The 22,460-nt window shown below is 39.5% G+C and overlaps 1 protein-coding gene and 1 non-coding gene across 17 annotated transcripts in view; both read left to right on the top strand.

The window, feature by feature from the left end:
- Positions 1–22,460, top strand: part of CCDC158 (coiled-coil domain containing 158) — an 83,216-nt gene that overhangs the window by 32,577 nt on the left and 28,179 nt on the right. For 14 of the 16 annotated variants that reach the window (XR_011567234.1, XR_011567235.1, XR_011567233.1 and 11 more), the window contains 9 exons: positions 1,614–1,733; positions 2,636–2,833; positions 4,435–4,917; positions 6,871–7,060; positions 8,867–9,019; positions 11,816–11,928; positions 15,243–15,401; positions 16,356–16,448; positions 17,212–17,337. Coding sequence is in view for 12 of the 16 variants with exons in the window: in XM_019962961.2 (XP_019818520.2) it covers positions 1,614–1,733; positions 2,636–2,833; positions 4,435–4,917; positions 6,871–7,060; positions 8,867–9,019; positions 11,816–11,928; positions 15,243–15,401; positions 16,356–16,448; positions 17,212–17,337 (1,635 nt within the window). In the remaining 4 variants the exon portion in view is untranslated. The remainder of the gene's footprint in view (positions 1–1,613; positions 1,734–2,635; positions 2,834–4,434; positions 4,918–6,870; positions 7,061–8,866; positions 9,020–11,815; positions 11,929–15,242; positions 15,402–16,355; positions 16,449–17,211; positions 17,338–22,460) is intronic. The other 2 variants (XM_019962955.2, XM_019962954.2) reach the window with 2 other exon arrangements.
- Positions 10,457–10,563, top strand: LOC139183767 (U6 spliceosomal RNA). Its single transcript, XR_011567384.1, has one exon. It is a non-coding gene; the product is annotated as a U6 spliceosomal RNA (small nuclear RNA).

Here is a 22,460-nt window from a genome sequence, read left to right as displayed (position 1 = left end):
ACTGAGTTAGTCTTTCCTAATAATAGTAGAGCTGAAGAGGTTGTTTCAGCTGATAGTACTCATTTATCTTAGGAAGCTGCTTGTGTCCCTGAGGATGAATTGTTATAGGAGCACAAGAGTGAAAGCACTTTTTTATAGGATTATTAGAATCTATGAGCTCATTTCTATCGGTCACCTAATGTTTTACCTAATTCCTGTGAAATACTTTTTGTATAAAACATGGAATCAATTACAAAGTCAGTTTTGAAGTATATCCAATGTAAATATTAAAATTTATATTCATATTCCTGTAGGTTGTGATACTACTCTGTTGGTAAATGTGAAACTATTTGATAGTCCTGTATTAGTATGCTCTTAAGTCATGTATGTATGTATGTAAATAAAGACATATATATGTATACACACCCATCTATGTATTCATCCTTACCATTTATCAGAGATAGTTGCATATACATGTTTATATGTAATATAATTAACATATATGCACCAAATTAATAATGAAGATCTTAAATGAACTTAGACCAACTTAAAATAGTGTCACGAAATGTTAGTCTTGCTCGTATGTTCTCTAAGAAGATTTAATCACATTCCATCCAAACCAGTCAGTAAGTTTTATTCTCGACTGGATTTGGAAGCCTGTTCAGTAGATGCCTTAGAAGTAAGGAATATGTAGCATTTATGCAGACATGAAAGATTTGTTATTATTGGAAAGTGGTGATGAAATGTTATTGTAGGTATCACATTAAAGATCAGGTATCACTATATAACAGTATCAGTAGTTTTTCATTACTTTAATATCTGGGTCTAAGTAGTGAGTTTATGTAGCTGTGCTCAAATATAAACTCAGAATCTCCATTGTCTGAGATCTTAACCTTGTAGCCTGAAGCCCCAGGTTAAGAGCTGTAGAGATGATGTTTACAGCGATGGCCCTTCTGGCATATGTCATAGAAATGCATGGTCACACAGATCTGACAGCTGCCTGTCTGTAAGAGAGAACTACATCTATACAGTTCTTTAAATTAGTATTCTCATCCCATTTGATAGTTAGAAAAAATGAGAATTGTATTATTTTATATATATATATATATATATAAATTTGTGTATCCTTCCAAAATAGGGTGACTAACAGTGACAATAACTATAAACTTGTTACCATTCATTGTTTTATAGTCAGTGCCTTTATTTTTGAAACTGATGTTCTGAAACAAAATAGCACTTCTAAGTATAACATAGTTAATTTGTGTGGGCTACGTAGAATATTCTTTATGCCACATAAAGCTTCCTTAAATACCAAAGTATAGAACTCATTTTCACAGAAGATAGATTTTGAATAATGTGATCATGAGAGTGACATATTACAGACAATGGCTAAATCTCACAGTACCAAGTATTTCATTTTGGTCAGTTTGGCTGAATTCTACATAGATTTTAAGTTTAGAAAACTTTGCAAAATACATGACAATTTTGTCTACAAAATACATCACAAAATGAACTCTTATTTTTGCCCCTCAAATGATACCATTGCCTCAAATAATACTGTTTGTTTTCCAAAGACTATATTTATTTTATATTATTCATTGACGTAGTCAGATTGATTTGTGCTTTCCTTGTAGATAGAAGAGCTGGAGAAGCAGTTAGTTCTCGCAAACTCAGAGCTAACTGAAGCACGGACGGAACGTGATCAGTTCAGTCAGGAATCTGGAAATCTGGACGACCAACTTCAAAAGCTCTTGGTAAGAAGGTGCTCTGAAATATGAATGAGATTAATTCTGGGAAGTTTTACCACAGTATTTCACAAAACTAGTTTAAAATTCCAAATTTTACAACATGTCTGTACATTTACACACAGCACAGCATCCTGGACACTATTCAAGTTTTACGTGTGAAATATAATATTGTATACTTTAAGCACAACTCTTAGGGCTTACAAGTTGGGTGAAGGTGATCTTTGAACAGCCATAGTCTTTCCGTTAGGTACTGTGTTCTGCTAAACTGAAGTAGGGTTGAGCGTTCATTTCAAAGCCAAACAACATTCAAAACACATACAAATCATGTGTAAAGAAAAGTTAAATGCAAATTTAGGTAAGAAAATTTTTGTAGGAAGAGAAGAGGATTCCGACGGTGGTGAAGCAGCTTCTGCCCTCCGTTAGGGGTACTACAGGCTGAGAAATTTAGGAAAGGCGATGTTGGTACCCCTTCCTGTGATATTTTTTAGGGTTCCTGTAGAACAGGATTCTCTCCCCACCAAACCTTACCTCAGGCTACAAGGCCCTCAGCTGCCGGAGAGTCCTTCACAGGCTAACCGGGGCTTGATCAGCACACACTCAAGGGAGAGCTGACTCTAAAACTGCGGGATAATCCTCACTTCTCTCCCTCCTGTTGCATGTTTCCCAGCATCCTCATATCTAATCTGGGGTCTAGTCCATTGAGAGTTACTTGTAATGCTAGAAATTATAAGTAAACAAAATGTTAGTTTTCTATGAAATCATTGTTTTTTATCTAAAATAATTAAGAATCCAATTCCAAATCGAAGTCTTGTCAAATCACATAGAAACTCCAAAGATGATGTAAGGAGAAAAAGAGTTTGAAAACCAATGTGTAACACGAGGGGGAAGGCTGACGTCCCTTCTTGTAGGCCGACCTACATAAACGAGAGAAGGAGCTGAGTCTGGAGAAGGAGCAGAACAAGAGGCTGTGGGACCGGGACACGGGCAACAGCATCACCATCGACCACCTGCGGCGGGAACTGGACGACAGGAACATGGAGGTGCAGCGCCTGGAGGCCTTGCTCAAGGCCATGAAGAGCGAGTGTCAGGGCCAGATGGAGCGGCAGGTGAGGCCGGGCCTCCCCCGGCGAGAGCTGTGGGCTCTGAGAGCAAGATATATAAACTGGGTGTTTATTTCTATGGTTCCGACCTCTTGTTAAATTTCAGATGTTAAACTTCATCTCGCTTTTGTCCATTGTTGAGTAATGAAACTCCCATCCAGTGGCCTTTTCATTTCACCTGGAAATTGGTAACCTAATAATTCCTAGTAATAGACAAGCATCAGACCATAGGGAGATCTGAGCTTCATCTGAGATCTGTGGCTCAGATGTAAAAGAATCTGCCTGCAATGTGGGAGGCCTGGGTACGATCCCTGGATTGGGAAGATCCCCTGGAGGAGGGCATGGCAACCCACTCCAGTATTCTTGCCTGGAGAATCCCCACGGACAGTGGAGCCTGGTGGGCTACAGTTCGTGGGGTTGCAAAGAGTCGGACACGACTGAGCAACTAAGCACATAGGGAGATCTGAGGAAAAGCAGTGTTGAAGGTTTCCAGTAGATTTTTTTGTTTCCCCTTCCCCAGAGAGGCTTTTCCCTCCTCACCTCCCAAGCTGATGAGGAATGATACATATGCACTCCAGTTCAGCACACCAGGAGTGACATGTGGAGTGCTGTGTGAGCGCCAGTGTACCTTCAAGACAGGAAGGACATAGTTCCAATGCCTGCCATAATTGCCATGGAGACACAAAAAGCGTCCCACGAAAGAGCTTCCTCAAATGAAAAAGCAAACCAAAGGGACCACCCTTGGCTGAGACCCAGGCAAAGCCATCTTCCTATTCACTGGTCCAACCTGGGCAGGAGGAAAACTGCAAGGAGCACGTGGAGGTCAGAATCTTGCGCTGTGCTGTGCTGAGTCGATCAGTCGTGTCTGACTCTGCGACCCCATGGACTGTAGCCCACGAGGCTTCTCTGTCCATGGGATTCTCCAGGCAAGAATACTAGAGTGGGTTGCCATGCCCTCCTCCAGGGGATCTTCCCAACCCAGAGATTGAACCCAGGTCTCCCGCATTGTGGGCAGATTCTTTACCATCTAAGCCACCAGGGAAGCTGAAGAGTACTAGAGTGGGTCGCCTATCCCTTTTCCAGGGGATCTTCCCAACCCAGGAATCGAACCAGGGTCTCTTGCATTGCAGGCAGATCCTTTACTGTCTGAGCCACCAGGGAAGCCCAATTAGAATCTTACTCTTCTCCAAACAAGGACCAGAGAATGTGAATGTACATTGGATAAAAGTCATCATTCACTTTTCCCTCAAAGGTGGAATTAAGGAAGAGGGAAACAGAAAGGATAGCTGTCTTCACTCTTACCCCACTTTCCACTGTTGCCAGTGTCATCCTAATATAAATTGCTGTGGAAAACTTCCTCAGAGGACACTAGCCGAGCTCGTCCCCACCCTACAACACCATTCTGGATGAGCATTGTTATTTAATTAAGGTCTCTCCACCTTGATCTAAGTAACACAAGTTTGTCTGCTGTCTGTATGAAGTTCTGAGAGCAAAACAGTTGGAGGTACTGTCATATTCATGATTTCACTTTCTTGAGCTAACTTGTCAGATCTCTTGAGACCTCTCCCTGTCTGCCTAAATCCATGAAATTCTTCTTTAACAATCAGATGGCAGCCATTCAAGGAAAGAATGAAAGTCTAGAAAAAGTGTCCTCCTTGACTGCTCAGCTTGAATCCACCAAAGAGATGCTCCGCAAAGTGGTGGAAGAGTTGACAGCCAAGAAGATGACCCTGGAGAGTTCGGAGAGGACCGTGTCGGACCTGACAGCTTCCCTCCAGGAAAAGGAGCGAGCCATCGAGGCCACCAACGCAGAAATCACGAAGCTGCGCTCCCGGGTGGACTTGAAGTTGCAGGAGCTGCAGCACCTGAAGAATGAAGGGGATCACCTCCGAAACATGCAGACAGAGTGTGAGGCCCTCAGGCTGCAGATGGCAGAGAAGGACAAAGTGATTGAGATCCTGCGACAGCAGATTGAGAACATGACGCAGTTGGTGGGCCAGCACGGGCGGACGGCCGGTGCTATGCAAGTGGAGAAAGCTCAGCTGGAGAAGGAGATCAATGATAGGAGGCTGGAGCTACAGGAAGTTAAGGTCTGTAGAGTGTCTTGGTGGTTTAGCTTCTGAAATATCTTTTTTTCTCCCATAAGTCTGACCTAATTGACCAGAAGTAGGTTCTGTAAAGATAGTTATAGACACTCCAAAATTGTTTGCAAGTGTTTTTGTCAGTGTGCATGTGTGCTTTTGTGAGAAAGTTTCCACACTTTTCTTAAATTCCACAAGAAGTGGCCCCCAAATGGTTCAGAAGTGCTGATACAAAAGAGAAAAATCAGAAAATCCAGCTTCTTTATGAAGTCTGTCCTGATCCCGTAGTTTGAGAAAGCATTTTGTCCCCATTCAGACAGACCTAAATTTGAACCCCATCTCACCACTCGGTAACTGTAAAGCACTAGACTGTTTGCTGAATGTTCGCTTCTATGTCTGTAAACCAAAATACCCCGAATCTTGTTGGATTATTTGAGGCTTAAATGAGAAAGTATATATCAAGGATTTAGCTTGGATCCTGGTCTGTGGAAGATGTTTAGAAAATATGAGTTCCCTTCCCCCATTCCACTCTCCACCTGAACCTTATGGTACTGCGTTTGTACCTCTTACAGCCTGGGTCACATTCTGTATTACACTGTGTATGCGCACGCACACGCCTGGGGTATGTGGTATGTGCGTGTGTGTATGTGTGTGTAAATAGCAATTTCTCCTCTTCCCTGTAAGACTGAAGATTTCTTCAAGCAGGGCACACATCTTCGTCTTTGTACCCCTGCCCCTGACTTTGTGCCATGTACCTAGAAGGTGCTCAGTAAATATTTATCAGAATTTAAAACTATTGAATGAATTTTTAAAAATTCAGTTTCCCAAGCTTTATATTACTTTTATATGCCATGGTAGCTAGTAGGAAACAAATCACATATAATTAATTTTTTCTTTCAGTTTTGTTGGAATATAATTGACATACAATACTATATGAGTTTAAGGGATACAGCATAATGGCTTAATTTACACATATTGTGCAATGATTACAGCAATAAGATAACATCTATCATCTCATATAGATACAAAAAAACAATATTTTTTCCCTTATGATGATTTATGACAAAGAAAGGATCTAAAAATCAGCAAAGGGGAAAATTCTCCCAAAGGAAACCAGGCATAAGCTTCCTCCCCTGCAGCTGGGCACAAGATGCTTAACCCCGCCATCAATAAGTTGTGACATATGTCAGATGTTGCCAACCAGGGGGGTTCATCAGAGGCTCAGTGAGCAGAGTTTTTATACTGGGAGCTGATCGTATAGGCTGTCCTTACCAGGGAGGGGAATAGAGTCTTCTGAAAGGAAAGCAAGGGTCCAGCATAAATTGTTTCACTTGAAGAACAGTTTTTAGGCAGAACGGGTTAGACTGATGGGACCCCTCCTCCCCAAATTCAAATTTTCAGTACCGCTAAGAACCACCCTGACTAGAAGCTTTCATCAGGGCAGTGGTCAGGCTCTCTTCCACACACCACCTTAGCTCCAGTAGCAGCCCCCTCCCTGTGTTCATTCTCTACCCTCTCACCTTTTCAGTTCTTTTTCCGTCATTATTGTCATCTGGTTATTCAATACTTGTTGTCTGTCTCCTCTCACGAGAGTGGAAAAACCCCATGAGGACAAGGACATTGTTTACTGCTATACACGGCCAGGGCAGGGGGAGCCTGGTGGGGGAGCTGCCATGGGAGTAAAACCTGAGTAGGTGCTCACCTAGGGCCTTACCTGCACACCATCCTCAACGTGTAAAGTGGAGTCTGGCACAGTTAGGTGCCCAGTATTTTTTTTTTTTTTTTTATGAATGTATATATAGAATAGGAATAATGAAGGGCTGTAGCCAGTGATCCTGGGAATTGGTATCTATGGTTAAAAGAAAGGTAAAATACTCCTTTTGTTTTCCCACTTCTTATTGCTGCTTTATATTTTATTTTGTTATTTCTTGCTCTGTCCTTTGTATTTATCCCTACATTTAGATTTTGAAAGATAAAAGAGATGCAAAGATACGGGAGCTTGAAGCCAGAGTGAGTGACCTGGAACTGGAAAAGGTGAAGCTGGTGAACGCAGGCTCCGAGAGGCTCCGTGCAGTGAAAGACATCAAGCAAGAGAGAGACCATTTATTAAGTGAGGTGAAAGCTAGTAGGAATGAGTTAAACAGTCTTACAGGTACGTTACTCCAGTTCAAACTCTGCCGAAAGTAGGAGTGCTGTCAGTGGCGTTCCACGAGGATACTAGGACTGTTGTGACAGAAGGGGCCCTCATCCAGTGATACAAACATGGATAATTATGCTGTCCCTGCGCACGCATCTCATCACCCGAAACCCTGACACTTCTCCATGAAGTGCTCCCAGAGTGTGCACTCATTGACCATTAACTTTAGTCAGCCCGCAGTGTCCGTGAAGTTCTGCACTGCGTTTCCAAGGGGAGAGTGAGAGAAGTGGAGACCTCGAGTCCTCTGAGTCACATAGCTTGATGAGAGGTGTAATAATGAAGCCGCACATGTAAATAGACTTACGCAAATTTCTTGGAGATGAAAATACCCTCAGTTCACTGTTAGTATGGAACAGGTGTTGTCTACTTCACACGCATACACACATACACGCACACGCATGTCAGTGATTGCTGAGCATCTCCTATGCCAGATGCTGAGACAGGCCCTGGGAACAACAGTGAGGCTCCACGTTAGTCGGAAGCCAGACCTGTGTAGAATGTGTCACATGCGGTGGGTGAAGCACAGTGGCTGGGTGGTGGGTGCAGATGCAGGAAAGGGAGGGAATCAGCCTCCTGTCGCCGGTGACATCTGGGTTCGATGGAGGAATAGGAATTTGGCAGGTAAAAAGGAAGTAGAAGGGCAGTCCAGGTGGAGAGAACATTATGGACAAAAGCAGGAAGGCATGAAGTAACACAGTGCAACCTCAGAAACACTTACTGGGAGTAGAAATACAAATGAGCAAGAATTAAGAAATGAGGCGGAATGGATAGGGAGAGCCAGACAGTGTGGAGCCGGCGAAAGATACCGAGGAACAGATTGTTGTCACCAAATTTACATTTTAGAAGGACAGAGTCAGCAGGTAAGAAGAGAAAGGCAAGCATAAAGGAACAGAGGCCAGCCAGCTAAGGAGAGTTTTGCAGTGGTCCCAGGGAAAGGTGATGAGACCCCGAACTGAGGCAGTATAATGAGAATGAGAAGAGAGGGAAGACTTAAGCAAGTTTTTGGAGATTGAATCAACAGTAAATGATCAGAGGGGTTGTGTGTGTGCTTCTGATTTTAAATTTGTAGTATTGGGAGAACAATGATATCAACATCTGAGAAAACGAAATCAAGAGGGGTTAACTTACAGGCAGGAGGGTGAGGCAGTCAGTGTGAGACCATTGGTCTGGGGGCACCAGGGCATCCACATGAAAATATCTGGAGAGATGGGGTTAGATCTCAGCAGAGAGGTCTTGACTCTGCTTGTTCCCTTTATAAGTAAATCTATCTATCATATATAAGTAGACAAATGTAAATAAATGGATAGTTGAATGTATGTGTGTATTCTTGTGTATGAATGATGAATGCCAGGTATTTTGATAGCTACTGGAGATAAAAAATCCGGTAAAACATGTGGCAGTGTCAGGTTACTTACCAAGTCATGGAGATCCATCTGCCTACAAATGGTGGCCAAATCTGTTGTGGTGGGTATGATTATCCAAGAAGGTTTAAGAGGAAATAGATGTCAGCCAATTTCACTGGCTGGAAGAAAAGCAATGACTAATAAGAGTAAAACAGGACGGCCCATCCGAGCAGATTAAAAGAGTTAGATCCCTGAAAATGTGTGTGTACATCTCATTTCTGTAACAAATGATGATGTAACTGAGTGGGGTCTCTTTCAGCTCCAAAATTCTGTGATCATTAATTACAAATAAAACAAGCTTTATAACAATGGAGTAGAAAAAAATTAACCAACTATTATTGCTTATCATGTTGTACAGAGGACTATGAAGTCTTAAAAAGGAATTTTCGAAACAAAAGTGAAGAAATGGAAACTACTACAAATAAGCTGAAAATGCAATTAAAATCTGCACAGTCTGAGCTGGAGCAAACAAGAAATACATTAAAGTCAATGGAAGGATCTGATGGTCATGGTATGCTTCAGTAGATCTTTTCCTTTTGTTTTTAATTCCCTTGGTATAGATTTAATAAAACACAAACTGGATTCATTGCCTTCCACTTCTTCACAGTGAAGCATGTGTGAGAGACATACAACAGTAGATATCACTGATGGTTGTCATATAGCAGTTATAATTCCTAGTGTTTTTGAGGGAAATTGACATTTGCTTAATTTATTCCTTAAGTATTGGAACCTTTCTTTTTCTTTAGCTATTTCAATAATTTCTAACAAACTTCAATGTCCATCAGTTCAGTTTAGTTCAGTTCAGTTGCTCAGTCGTGTCCGACTCTTTTCGACCCCATGAATCGAAGCACGCCAGGCCTCCCTGTCCATCACCAACTCCCGGAGTTCACTGAGACTCACGGCCATCGAGTCAGTGATGCTATCCAGCCATCTCATCCTCTGTCATCCCCTTCTCCTGCCCCCAATCTCTCCCAGCATCAGAGTCTTTTCCAATGAGTCAACTCTTTGCATGAGGTGGCCAAAGTACTGGAGTTTCAGCTTTAGCATCATTCCTTCCAAAGAAATCCCAGGGCTGATCTCCTTCAGAATGGACTGGTTGGATCTCCTTGCAGTCCAAGGGACTCTCAAGAGTCTTCTCCAACACCACAGTTCAGAAGCATCAATTCTTCAGCTCAGCTTTCTTCACAGTCCAACTCTCACATCCATACATGACCACTGGAAAAACCATAGCCTTGACTAGATGGACCTTTGTTGGCAAAGTAATGCCTCTGCTTTTGAATATGCTATCTAGGTTGGTCATAACTTTTCTTCCAAGGAGTAAGTGTCTTTTAATTTCATGGCTGCAGTCACCATCTGCAGTGATTTTGGAGCCCAAAAAATAAAGTCTGACACTGTTTCCACTGTTTCACCATCTATTTCCCATGAAGTGATGGGACCAGATGCCATGATCTTCGTTTTCTGAATGTTGAGCTTTAAGCCAACTTTTTCACTTTCCACTTTCACTTTCATCAAGAGGCTTTTTAGTTCCTCTTCACTTTCTGACATAAGGGTGGTGCCATCTATGCCAATTAATTGTTTTTTAGGAAATATTGATATAAATACAGATCACCAATAATTTTCATTCATCAGCCTTTTTTTCACATGTTTACTATCTTCGTAAACTGTGTGCCTATGGCTATTTGTCCATTCCTGTCTCCTTCTCTGAGTTGAAGATGGGAGGGTGCCCTGGGAATTGAACTGCTAGGATGAGGGGTCCCTTCTCATTGCTTTACACCTGTTCCCTTTTCACCTCGCTGCCCATGTTAATTCAGAGGAAGGTTAGTTGCTATTTCATATTATTCCTATCATTGTTAATATGGCTATATTAGCTGACTAAAAGAATAAAGATTTAACTAAAGACTACATTTTCTATTTCTCAATATTTTTTCATGTCAAAAGATTTATGTTTGTGCTCACTTCAACAGCACATATACCAAAATTGGAATGATACTGAAAAGATTACCATGGCCCTTGCCCAAAGATGGCACAGAAATTCTTGAAGTGTCCACATTTTGTGTGGTCCTCAGAGATTCAGCTCTGTCTTTGCTGGTAAACATAAACAAAATGGTGGGGTGTGGAGAGCTCACTCCAGAGGCCCATCTGGGGTCTGTTCCCTCCTCCCCATCCACTAGACAGTCTCCTTATGTGCTCCAGGCCTCTCCACAACTCCCCTAGTCCCATTACAGTTGTTAAAGTAACTAGGTAACCCTGTATTCACTCTCAAATTAGGATCACCTTAAAATAAAGAATTTATTAAGAAAATTACCTTTGAAGGCCAAGCATGATGCACTTAATTAGACCAGAATTCTTCAGAGTGGTGAGCAAATGATACCAGACTTTTGCTCTATTAACAAACCAGTGAACTGTGCCTGTATTAACCCTGGTCTGGACAGTTTAGCTACAGGAACTATATCTTGTTAGCAAGAAGTCACACTTTTCATCCTCCAATACTTTGTTTTTAAAAAATGCCACATTTTCTTTTTCTTTTTAACCTCTAAGCTGGACCTAACTCAAAAGCAGTGACATTTTCAAACCTCTTTTCTCAGCTGGTTTTAAGAAACAACATAGGATCTCAGACTGAATTTCCAAACAGTGGTGAGCTTTACTTTTCTTCTCAGTGGCCTGCCATGTCTTAAGTCTTCAGGGCCTTGCCTCCTGTCTAGAACCTTCTCATCCTGTCACCAGTTTCAGTAAAATAATCACATATATGCTTATATGGCCAGTTTGACTTTTGAAACAATAGTGAGTTCTGAGTACATGGCAATACCCATGACAATGGAAATTGAATGGTTTGTGTAATCAGTGGAATCTTTTAAAAGATCAATAATAGTAGATGTCTTACGTGGTATTTTATATATGAGTTTATAGAAAGTTATTTTAGTAAAAATTCTATTTACATTTCTCATTGTATAACTATATATTTTGTGTATATATTTCCTATATGTGTAAGTATGAATTTGGTCAGTATTATTTATTACCATTGGAGATATGGCAAATTACAATGGTCAATGAAGTTAATTCTAGCAAGGAATCACAGAATATCAGCATTTACATATGTTTCTCAGCTCAAAACCCCTGAGTAATTGCTGAAAATTGTTGTATCCCAATATTGTGAAATCTTTTGTGAACACTTTCTTGAAGTGATCCAGGTGCCTTAGAGGAATCTTACACCTTTTCATAGTGTTTGAACATCAAATTATAGTCACCTCTCAAAATTTAGAAACTTTAAAAACTAAGACACAATTTAGTTCCTTTTTTTTTCCCCCAGCTATGAAAGTGGCAATGGGGATGCAAAAACAAATTACAGCTAAAAGAGGTCAGATAGATGCCCTTCAGAGCAAGATACAATTTTTGGAAGAGGCAATGACAAATGCAAACAAGGTGAGTCCCTGTCCTTGGAGTGGGGGAGGCCAATGTGTTTACTCATTAGTAAACTACAACACAGAGTAAGACACAGAGATACAAAGTACAGTGGGAACAAGGCAAGAGGTTATTCCTAACTGAGAGAATGAGGAGACGGTTCCCAAAGGAACATCTGAGCAGGACCTTGAAAGAGCTAGTGGTTTTTTTTTTTTAATAACTTCTCTGGAATGAATTTTATTTTCTTTTATTATTTTCTTCCTTGGTCTTCTTTTGTTATTTTTTACATGTATCTATTCTTTTTCACGGAGAAGGCAATGGCACCCCACTCCAGTACTCTTGCCTGGAAAATCCCATGGACGGAGGAGCCTGGTAGGCTGCAGTCCACGGGGTCGCTAAGAGTCGGACACGACTGATTGACTTCACTTTCACTTTTCACTTTCATGCATTGGAGAAGGAAATGGCAACCCACTCCAGTGTTCTTGCCTGGAGAATCCCAGGGACGGGGGAGCCTGGTGGGCTGCCATCTATGGGGTCGCACAGAGTCAGACACGACTGAAGCGACTTAGCAGCAGCAGCAGCAGCAGCAGCAGCAGCATTCTTTTTCAAATTCTTTTTCCATTTAGATTATTACATAATATTGAGCAGCATTCGCTGTGCTATACAGTAGGTCTCTGTTGGTTATCTATTTTAAATGTATCAGTGAGAACAAACATGGATTCCAAGGGGGAGGGGTGAGGGTGGGAAGAATTAGAAGATTGGGATTGACATATATACACTTTTGATACTATGCATTAAATAGATAACTAATGAGAACATACTGTAGAGCCCAGGGAACTCTACTCAGTGCTCTGTGGTGACCTAAATGGGAAGGAAATCTAAAAAAGAGGGGATATATGTATACATATGGCTGATTCGTTTTGCTGTACAGCAGAGACTAACACAACACTGTAAAGCAACTCTACTCCAATAAAAATTAGAAAGAAAATGTAGTATGTATATTTAATCTCAAATTTCCAATCTATCCCTCCCCCCACCCCTTCCCACCAGTAACCATGAATTCCTTCTCTAAGTCTGTGAGTCTGTTTCTATTTGTAAATAATTTCATTTGTATCATTTTTTTAGAATCCACATATAAGTGATATCATACAACATTTGTTTTTCTCTGTGTGACTTCACTTCACTTAGTATGATTATCTCCAGGTCCGTCCATGTTGCTGCAAATGACATGATTTCATTCTTTTTAATGGCTGAGTAATATTCCATTGCATATATATATCACATCTTCTTTATCCATTCATCTGTTGATGGACATTTAGATTACTTCCATATCTTGCCTATTGTAAATCAGTGCTGCAGTGAACACTGAGGTGCATGTATCCTTTCAAACAATGGTTTTCTCTGGATATATGCCCAGGAGTGGGATTGCTGAATCATGTGATAGGTCTAATTTTAGTTTTTTAAGGAACCTCCATATTGTTCTCCATAGTGGCAATTACCAGTTTACAGTCCCACCAAGAGTGTAGGTGGGTTCTCTTTTTTCCACACCTTCTAAGGCATTTATTGATTGTGGATTTTTTGATGATGGCCATTCTGCTGGTGTGAGGTGTTACCTCGTCATAGTTTTGATTGGCATTTCTCTGTTAATTAGATGTTGAACATCTTTTCATGTGCCTCTTGCCACCTGTATGTCCTCTCTGGAGAGAAGTCTGTTTAGGTCTTCTGCCCATTTTTTGATGGGATTGTTTCTTTTCTCATATTAAGCCACATGAGCTGTTTGCAAATTTTTGAGACTAATCTTTTGTCAATTGCATCATTTGCACATATTTTCTTCCATTCTGTGGCTTGTTTTTTCGTTTTGTTTATGATTTCCTTTGCTGTGCAAAAACTTTTGGGCTTAATTAGGTCCCATTCATTTAATTCCATTGGCGTTATAATTTGTTTTAATTTCCATTACTCTGGGAGATAGATGGAAAAGGATATTGCTGTAATTTATGTCAGAGTGTTCTGCTGATGTTTTATAGTGTCCGATCTTACATTTAGGTCCTTAACCTATTCTGAATGTATTTTTATGTGTGCTGTTAAAGTGTTCTGATTTCATTTTCTTACATGAAGCTGTCCAAGAGCTAGTATTTTAACTGCAAGAAGATACTCGTGGTAGAGACAGAGTGATTATAAGCAGAGCATGTTCAGTTCCACTCTAATGTAACAACTGTGTTCCTAAAATCACACTATGCAAAATCGTGCAACAAAAACCACCATGGGACTTGTGGGAGTGGTGGGATTAGGAGCACGACACTGATGCACTTCATCAGTGACAAAAGAAAAGTAGGAACCTAATGAAAATGGTAGCACAGTTTTACACGGTAAATGCTTAAGAGACACCTAAATACTACAATTAGAATGGCCCTTTATCCTAAAATGACCTGAAGTTTGCTTGTGAACGTGTGCATTGAAGAATTGCAGTGTGATAGTTGTTAAGAAGGGGTAGAAGGTAGGTTTCTCTGTGATATAGGATGTGGCTCATAACACAAGGTAAACTGAGGGAGCTAATTGTTTGAAGGGTGTGTATGTTTGTTTTTTGTATTTCTGTGCAACTCTCCTTAGCTGGGTGCTGTTTTCTGCACTGACCTAGTATTTCTCATAGATGAAACCATGCATTAGTAAAGGGGAAATCTGTGTTGTGCTCAAATATTCCCTGATACATCAATCAGGGAATAGTCAGTCTTTGGAATAGACTTGCACTTTCAGAAGAAGAGTTACAATAGAACTGACCATAATGCCAATGAGAAGGTAAACAGCATACGAAGAAAATGAGGGCAACTAATGCAGTTGCTTTTCCCCTTCCCCAAAATGCTGCAGTGCTTTTTCAGAATGAGGCTAAATATTGACAGATATGCACATATATTTGTTATACCTCTCACTGGTCTTTCCTGGTAGCTCAGTGGTAAAGAATTTGACTGCAGTGTAGGAGACACCAGATACGTGGTTTAGTCCCTGAGTCAGGAAGATCCTGGGAGAAGGAAATGGCAACCCACTCCAGTATTCTTGCTTGGGAAAATCCCATGGTCAGAGGAGCCTGGCGGGCCACAGTTCATGGGGTCACAAAGAGTCAGACATGACTAAGCAACTGAACGCACACACAATCATTACATGGACTTATTTGCTGTGTCTTTGTTATTTACCACTTTTTTCTCCCGTCCTGCCATAAGTTCCAAATAGGCAAATAATGGAAGAGTAAAATTAACAAATCTAGGATAAGAGAAATGATGTGTGTGTGCTTCAGTATCTACATCACCATATCATTTCTGATATTTGCTCCTGTATAATTGTAGGAGAAGCATTTTCTAAAAGAAGAGAAGACAAAATTAAGCCAGGAATTGAGTACTGTTTCAACAGAGAAAAACAAGATGGCCGGAGAACTAGAAGTCCTGCGATCTCAGGAGCGCCGATTGAAAGAAAAGGTTGCTAATATGGAAGTTGCTCTTGATAAGGTGGTTATTAATTAAATACATACAGTAGTTAACAACTAAACAGGAAAGCTCCATGTTGACAGACACCAAATCTGTCAAATTGGATTGTGTCCCAGTCACCTCACACAAGGAAGAACTGTATCCTGTAGAGAGGGCTGAGCTTTAAGAACAAATCATGATGCATACTTTTTACAAAATTTCTCTTTTTTTTTGCTAACATGAACATAAGAGCAGTAAAATACAAGATGTGAGATGCTTCTGGTATCCTCTGTGGCCTGAATAATTTAAAATACCACCAGTCTAATTTACCTTCAAAGAAGGACTTCAGTACTTGGTAGAATAAAGTCTGTTAATGATACCAATAAAAAGATGAAGTAATGCTAAAGTGTGGCGCTTTGTGGAGTTCAGAAAGTGCAGGTAGAGAATGCAGCTTAATGACTAAGAAGATCAGTGATAACACTACATTTGTCCTTGCCATATATTGTAGAGGAGGAATCTCTCTTTGTGTCACCTGCAAACTCTGGAAACCTGAAAATACTGTATACCGAAACTAGTCCTTGCTTCTTGAGACATCAGAGCCTCCGTGGTGACAGAACATGGTCTGTGTTCCCAACTATGCAAACTTAGGTCTTAGAACATGATATATGGGCTCAATGAATTTCAGTTGTGGTTATCTTTATGGAAATATTTTTACCATTGCTAAAGCTGTTTGCTCATTTCATCCGTAGTTCATACATTCTTTTACGTATCCTTCACCTACTAAACGCCATATAGATGCTGGGGCTACAAAGACATGACCTCCAATAACTCACAGTTTTCTGAATAAAACAGATAAGTAAATAGATAAATGTAATGCACTATGCTAGGAATGGAGGGAAGTTTCCTTGAAGAGATGGTGACTCTGCATGTATATGTTAATAAAATAAAATTGCACGAAGAATGGAGGATAAACCACATGTGGTTGCTTGATTGTAGGCATCTTTGCAGTTTGCAGAATGTCAAGATATAATACAGCGTCAGGAACAAGAATCTGTGCGCCTAAAGCTTCAACACACATTGGATGTAAAAGTAAGGTCTTTTGTTTTCATTAAATAGTTATTTAAGCAAAACTTAAGCCTTGGTTTGATATACTTTTAGGTTTTCTTATGTATCTTAGATGCTTTCAAGTGTACTTTTAACATTATCTGATATTAACAATTATAAAATCTTTACATTGTACCTACTATACCTATCCTTTTCCTATATAGTAACACGTTGAAGCATCATGCTTTATGTTAGGTTTATATTGCGTGAAGGAAACACAGAAGTACTTACCTTGGGGAACCAGAGGTTTGCATACAGGAGGCGGTCAAACGTGTTTGACTTGTTTGGAGAATAGCAAAAATGAGGTAATTTGCATGACAAGTCAGGTGTGCTTTAAAAATAGTACATTTTCCACTGAAATAGATTTGTTTTTTGAGTATATTTTAGAAGTGCAGACATACTTCAAAGTCGCAATACTGGATACCTTCCCATAGTTGGAGAGGAACCTTCTCAGTAGTATGTCAGAACTGGTGTGGAGTGTTTGGCCGAGTTAAAACCAATGTAGTAGCCTCTGATTGGAGATGCCGCTTCCCACCTGGAATGCTTACATCATTCTCAAGTGTGAAGGCCTCTTGCTAAGCCCAGCATTAGTCCCCAAAGAATAACATGCATCTTGCTTAATACTTTGGCTTCAACTTTTTAGGGGTTCAACATGTAAGACTGAAATTTATTTGCAAAAATACATTTTGATTTCACAATTCCAGCTGTAGGTTGACAGTTATTTGCTCACATGTATACTGTCTTCCAGGAACTGCAGGGCCCTGGATACACCTCAAATTCTGCTGTGAAACCACGCCTTCTACAACCATCACCTGCTGCTCGTTCTCATTCCAATGTTCCATCTTCCCAGTCTACAGCCAGCTTCCTGTCTCATGTAAGTCACTTGTCTTATAGTTTGTGATGCAAATGGCATAATATGTAAATAATTGAGAAGAATTTCATTTAAAAAGTAAACCTATAGTTATGACATTTTCAGTTTTTAGAATTTAAATTTATACAGACCAGGTGAACAGAAAGGTTTTTCTTTCTTTGGTATTTTCTCTAGGAGAAAAACAAAACATGAAATAGTGATATTAATGTAAACAATAATTATTAAAGTAAATTATTTAGTAACCTGTATTGATATTTTTGTATCATAAGCATTCAGTGTACAAAGCCAATGTTGAGATGGCTAAAATAAGCATCACTTCAAATGCCAAAAGCAAATTATTTGTATTGTAGTACTTTACTAAGATGAAAATGATTTGCTGTATATTATCTCTTCATGACCTATATGTAGACTTATTTATAATCATAAAGATTCTATTAATATTAAATTTGTTACTCTCTTTAGTTAAAATATTAGAGAGTTTGAAATTTTTTTAGTTTAACCTTTTGTACTATTAAAGCTTAGGAAAAAATATGCACAGTATGAAATTCAGATTTTCTCTTCTCTGAAGTTATGTGTATTTGTCGTACCACTAATCCCTTGCAACCAGTATTCAGCTCCAGCTCCAAAGAAATGAGACATATTTCATAAATCACTCATGAAAATCCATTTCATTAGTTAATAGTCCTATTGTAGGTATAGCAACAAGGTCACCGGTAGCCTACCAGTTATTCTGCCTGTGCCTTGAATATAAAGCATGCACTGTAGAATGAACAAGTTGAAATGGACTCCTTTCACGTACACGAGGTATATGACTGATAAGCTGTCACACAATAACATTCTTTTGTCAAACAAAAGAACATTATTAATGGTGGTAGTGGTTGGTGGTTTAGTCACTAAGTCGTGTCCACCTCTTGAGACACCGTGGACTGTAGCCCGCCAGGCTCCTCTGTCCATGGGACTCTCCAAGCAAGAACACTGGAGTGGGTTGCCATTTCCTTCTCTAGGGGATCTTCCCAACCCAGGATTCAAACTGGGGTCTCCTTCTTTGCAGGCAGATTCTTTACCGACTGAGCTACAAGGGAAGCCCAGTATTATTAATATTAGAAGTTAAACATGGTTCTCTCTGGAGACTGGAAATTGGAGGTGGGCAGAGGAAGGGAAGAAAATTGCTGCTTTTTAAGTGTCATAAATCATTTTACTTTTAAAACTATATGCATGTTACCTTAATAAAAATTAAATTAAACCCATCTCTCAGTGAACTTAATGACAAAGAACAACAACAAAGCATATTTGACCAGGAGTCACTGGGACTTAAGATGTGTCTCTAACTTCTTTGTGTGACCTTGGAAATTGAGTTAAATAATACTGTGCCTTTTCATCTCTAACGAGGAGTCTGGACTATGGATCATCTCTAGGGTTTTCTGAAGGATCAGCTCTGAAATTTCATGACTTTTCATTACCCAAAAGCCAGACTAGTAAGATAGGCTCTTTAATACATAGACTATACTTGATTATAAAGAATCTCATCCATCACTGAAAAAGTACTAGTCATGAGTCTATTAAATTAAAAACTTGAGTTATAATTCTAACAGCAATAATGAAGTGTATTTTCTTTTTTTTTTTTAATTTTTTTTTTAAACTTTACAATATTGTATTAGTTTTGCCAAACATCAAAATGAATCCGCCACAGGTATACCTGTGCTCCCCATCCTGAACCCTCCTCCCTCCTCCCTCCCCATACCCTCCCTCTGGGTCGTCCCAGTGCACCAGCCCCAAGCATCCAGTATCGTGCATCGAACCTGGACTGGCGACTGGTTTCATACATGATATTATACATGTTTCAATGCCATTCTCCCAAATCTCCCCACCCTCTCCCTCTCCCTCTCCCTCTCCCACAGAGTCCAAAAGACTGTTCTATACATCAGTGTCTCTTTTGCTGTCTCGTACACAGGGTTATTGTTACCATCTTTCTAAATTCCATATATATGCATTAGTATACTGTATTGGTGTTTTTCTTTCTGGCTTACTTCACTCTGTATAATAGGTTCCAGTTTCATCCACCTCATTAGAACTGATTCAAATGAATTCTTTTTAATGGCTGAGTAGTACTCCATTGTGTATATGTACCACAGCTTTCTTATCCATTCATCTGCTGATGGGCATCTAGGTTGCTTCCATGTCCTGGCTATTATAAACAGTGCTGCGATGAACATTGGGGTACACGTGTCTCTTTCCCTTCTGGTTTCCTCAGTGTGTATGCCCAGCAGTGGGATTGCTGGATCATAGATTGTCTTTAATCCATTGTATATTCTTGCCTCCTTTGTCAAAAATAAGGTGTCCATATGTGCGTGGATTTATCTCTGGGCTTTCTATTTTGTTCCATTGATCTATATTTCTGTCTTTGTGCCAGTACCATACTGTCTTGAAAACTGTGGCTTTGTAATAGAGCCTGAAGTCAGGTAGGTTGATTCCTCCAGTTCCCTTCTTCTTTCTCAAAATAGCTTTGGCTATTCAAGGTTTTTTGTATTTCCATACAAATTGTGAAATTATTTGTTATAGCTCTGTGAAGAATACCATTGGTAGCTTGATGGGGATTGCATTGAATCTATAAATTGCTTTGGGTAGTATACTCATTTTCACTATATTGATTCTTCCAATCCATGAACATGGTATATTTCTCCATCTATTAGCGTCCTCTTTGATTTCTTTCACCAGTGTTGTGAAGTGTATTTTCTGAATAGATTGTTAAGCCTGTTTTATACAATTAATTTCTTCCCTTAAAAATGTTATTATAAGTATATTTATTATATAATTTTACACATTAAATGTAATATACATTCTTTGTTCTGTTCACTGATGTGTTCTGAGTACCTAGAAAAGTATCTAACATGTGGTAAATATTCAGTACATATTTGTCTAATGGATGAATGAATTCATTGTACTGATAAAATATTGGGTTCAGGTTTTCATTGTTTCTACTGACAAGTCAGGTTTAAGTCTTACTGTTGCTTTTTTGAAGGTAATTTTTTTTCTCTGACCATTGTGAAGATTTTGGTTTAAGCAGTTTGAATGTGATGTGCCTATCTGTATTCTTCTTTATATCTCTTGTGAGTCACTGATCTCCCTGGATTTGGGATTGATATCTTTCACTGATTTGGGGAAATTTGTATCTTTTATATTTTTGATTGTTTTTTTCTGCCCCATTCTCTTGTTTCCTTCTGAAACTCGTACTATTAAATAACTTTACTTTTTTAATTGCTGTGTTATAGCTCCATTGTTTGAATCCCGTGTGGAACTGTAACCATTGTTTCTCTTGATTTCTAGTCATATTTTGTCTGGTATTTCTGCTTTCTTTTTTTCAAGAGTTTATTTTTTAGAGAAGTTTTAGATTCACACCAAAATTGAAAGGAGGATACAGAGATTGCCCATATACCTCTTGCCCCCACACATGCACGGCCTCCCCATTATCAGCATCATTCTCTCTAATGATACATGTGTTATCAAGGATGAACCTACATGAACACATCACAATCACCCCAAGTTCATGGTTTACCTTGGGGTTTATTCTTGGTGTGGTACTATTCTGTGGATTTGTACTAGTGTTTATAAATGTCATTACCGATTCATGGGGTCGCAAAGAGTCAGACACGTCAACTGAGTGACTGAACTGAGCTGATACATATCCATTATTATCATATCATACACAGTACTTTCACTTTCCTCTCCTAAAATTCTCTATGCTCTGCCTACTGATCCTTATCCTCCTTCCACACCAGGCAACCACTGATCTTTTATTATCTCCTGGTTTTACCTTTTCCACAATGTCACTGAGTTGGACTCATACCATATGTTGTCTTTTCACATTGGCTTCTTTTACCTAAGCAATGTGCATTTAAGCTTCCTCCATGTCTGTTCATGGCTTGATAGTCATTTATTTTTAGCATGGAATGGTAATTCATTGTACCACAGTTTGTTCATCTACTGGAGGGTACTGGGGTTGCTTCCAAGGTTTGGTAATTATTAATAGAACTGCTGTCAACATCCACGTGCAGTTTTTTGTGTACATATGTTTTAAACTTCATTGGGCAAATACAGATAGCATGATTGCTGGGTCATATGGTAAGAATCTGTTTAGTTTCGTAAGAAATTACCAAACTGTCTTCCAGGGCGGTTGTACCATTTTACACTCCCACCAGCAGCGAGTGAGAGTCCCTCTAGTTCCACAGCCTCACCCGCATTTGGCGGGGATTGTATAATGCAGCGGTTTCCTGTGAAAGGGTGCATTCATTCATTACGTGTTTTAAAACCTTGCATGTCTGAAAATACCTTTGTTCTTCATTTATATCTGATTGATACACAAAATGCTGCTGCTCTTGTACTGTTTTGATTCCAGGGCCTGTGTATGTGACCTGTTTGTTTCTCAAAGCTTTTGGAGTCCTTTCTTCATCCCTAGTATTCATTTCTGGGTGATCTCTGCCGGGGGTCTTCTTCCCTTCACTGTATAGGCGCTCTTATGTTCTTTCCTCTCAGAAATTTTCTTGTATTATTTATTTGATAACTTTTCTCCCTCCAGTTTTACAGTTCTTTCTGGAATTCCTGTTAAGTCACCTATTAGGCCTCCTGGATTTAGTCTCCAATCTTCTTTAATTTTGGCTTTCAATTTCTATCTCCTCGTATTTTATTCCCAACTTTTGGGAAGACTCCTTAACTCCGTCTTCCAAATACCTATTGAATTTTTTTTTCTGAATATAACTTTTTTTTAATTTCCAGGAGACTTTTTTGTTTTTTAAATCTGCTCTTTATATAGTTTTATGTTCTTTAGTGGATTCAGCGGTACTTTCTCATTTCCATTTAAAGCTATTAATTTCAGTTTTTCAGTAATCTCTTGTGTTACCTGAATTATTGCTGTTTCTTCAAATTTATTTTTTTCTGTTTGTTTTGATGTCTGTCTTTCATGTTGGAGCTTTCCTTCACTGTTTGCTAATCACTAGCTGTCCATTCATATTTAAAATTGAGGCCCTAAAAAACTAATTAAAAGCACTCGGTAAGGTTCGCAGGATTTGTCAACTAGTAGATGGTTAGGCAATGGCACCCCACTCCAGTACTCTTGCCTGGAAAATCCCATG

The sequence above is a fragment of the Bos indicus genome, chromosome 6, assembly GCF_029378745.1.
Source record: "Bos indicus isolate NIAB-ARS_2022 breed Sahiwal x Tharparkar chromosome 6, NIAB-ARS_B.indTharparkar_mat_pri_1.0, whole genome shotgun sequence".
NCBI lineage: Eukaryota > Metazoa > Chordata > Mammalia > Artiodactyla > Bovidae > Bos > Bos indicus.
The sequence above is the reverse complement of the archived record's forward strand: the minus strand, read 5'-3'. Positions and strand labels throughout refer to the sequence as shown.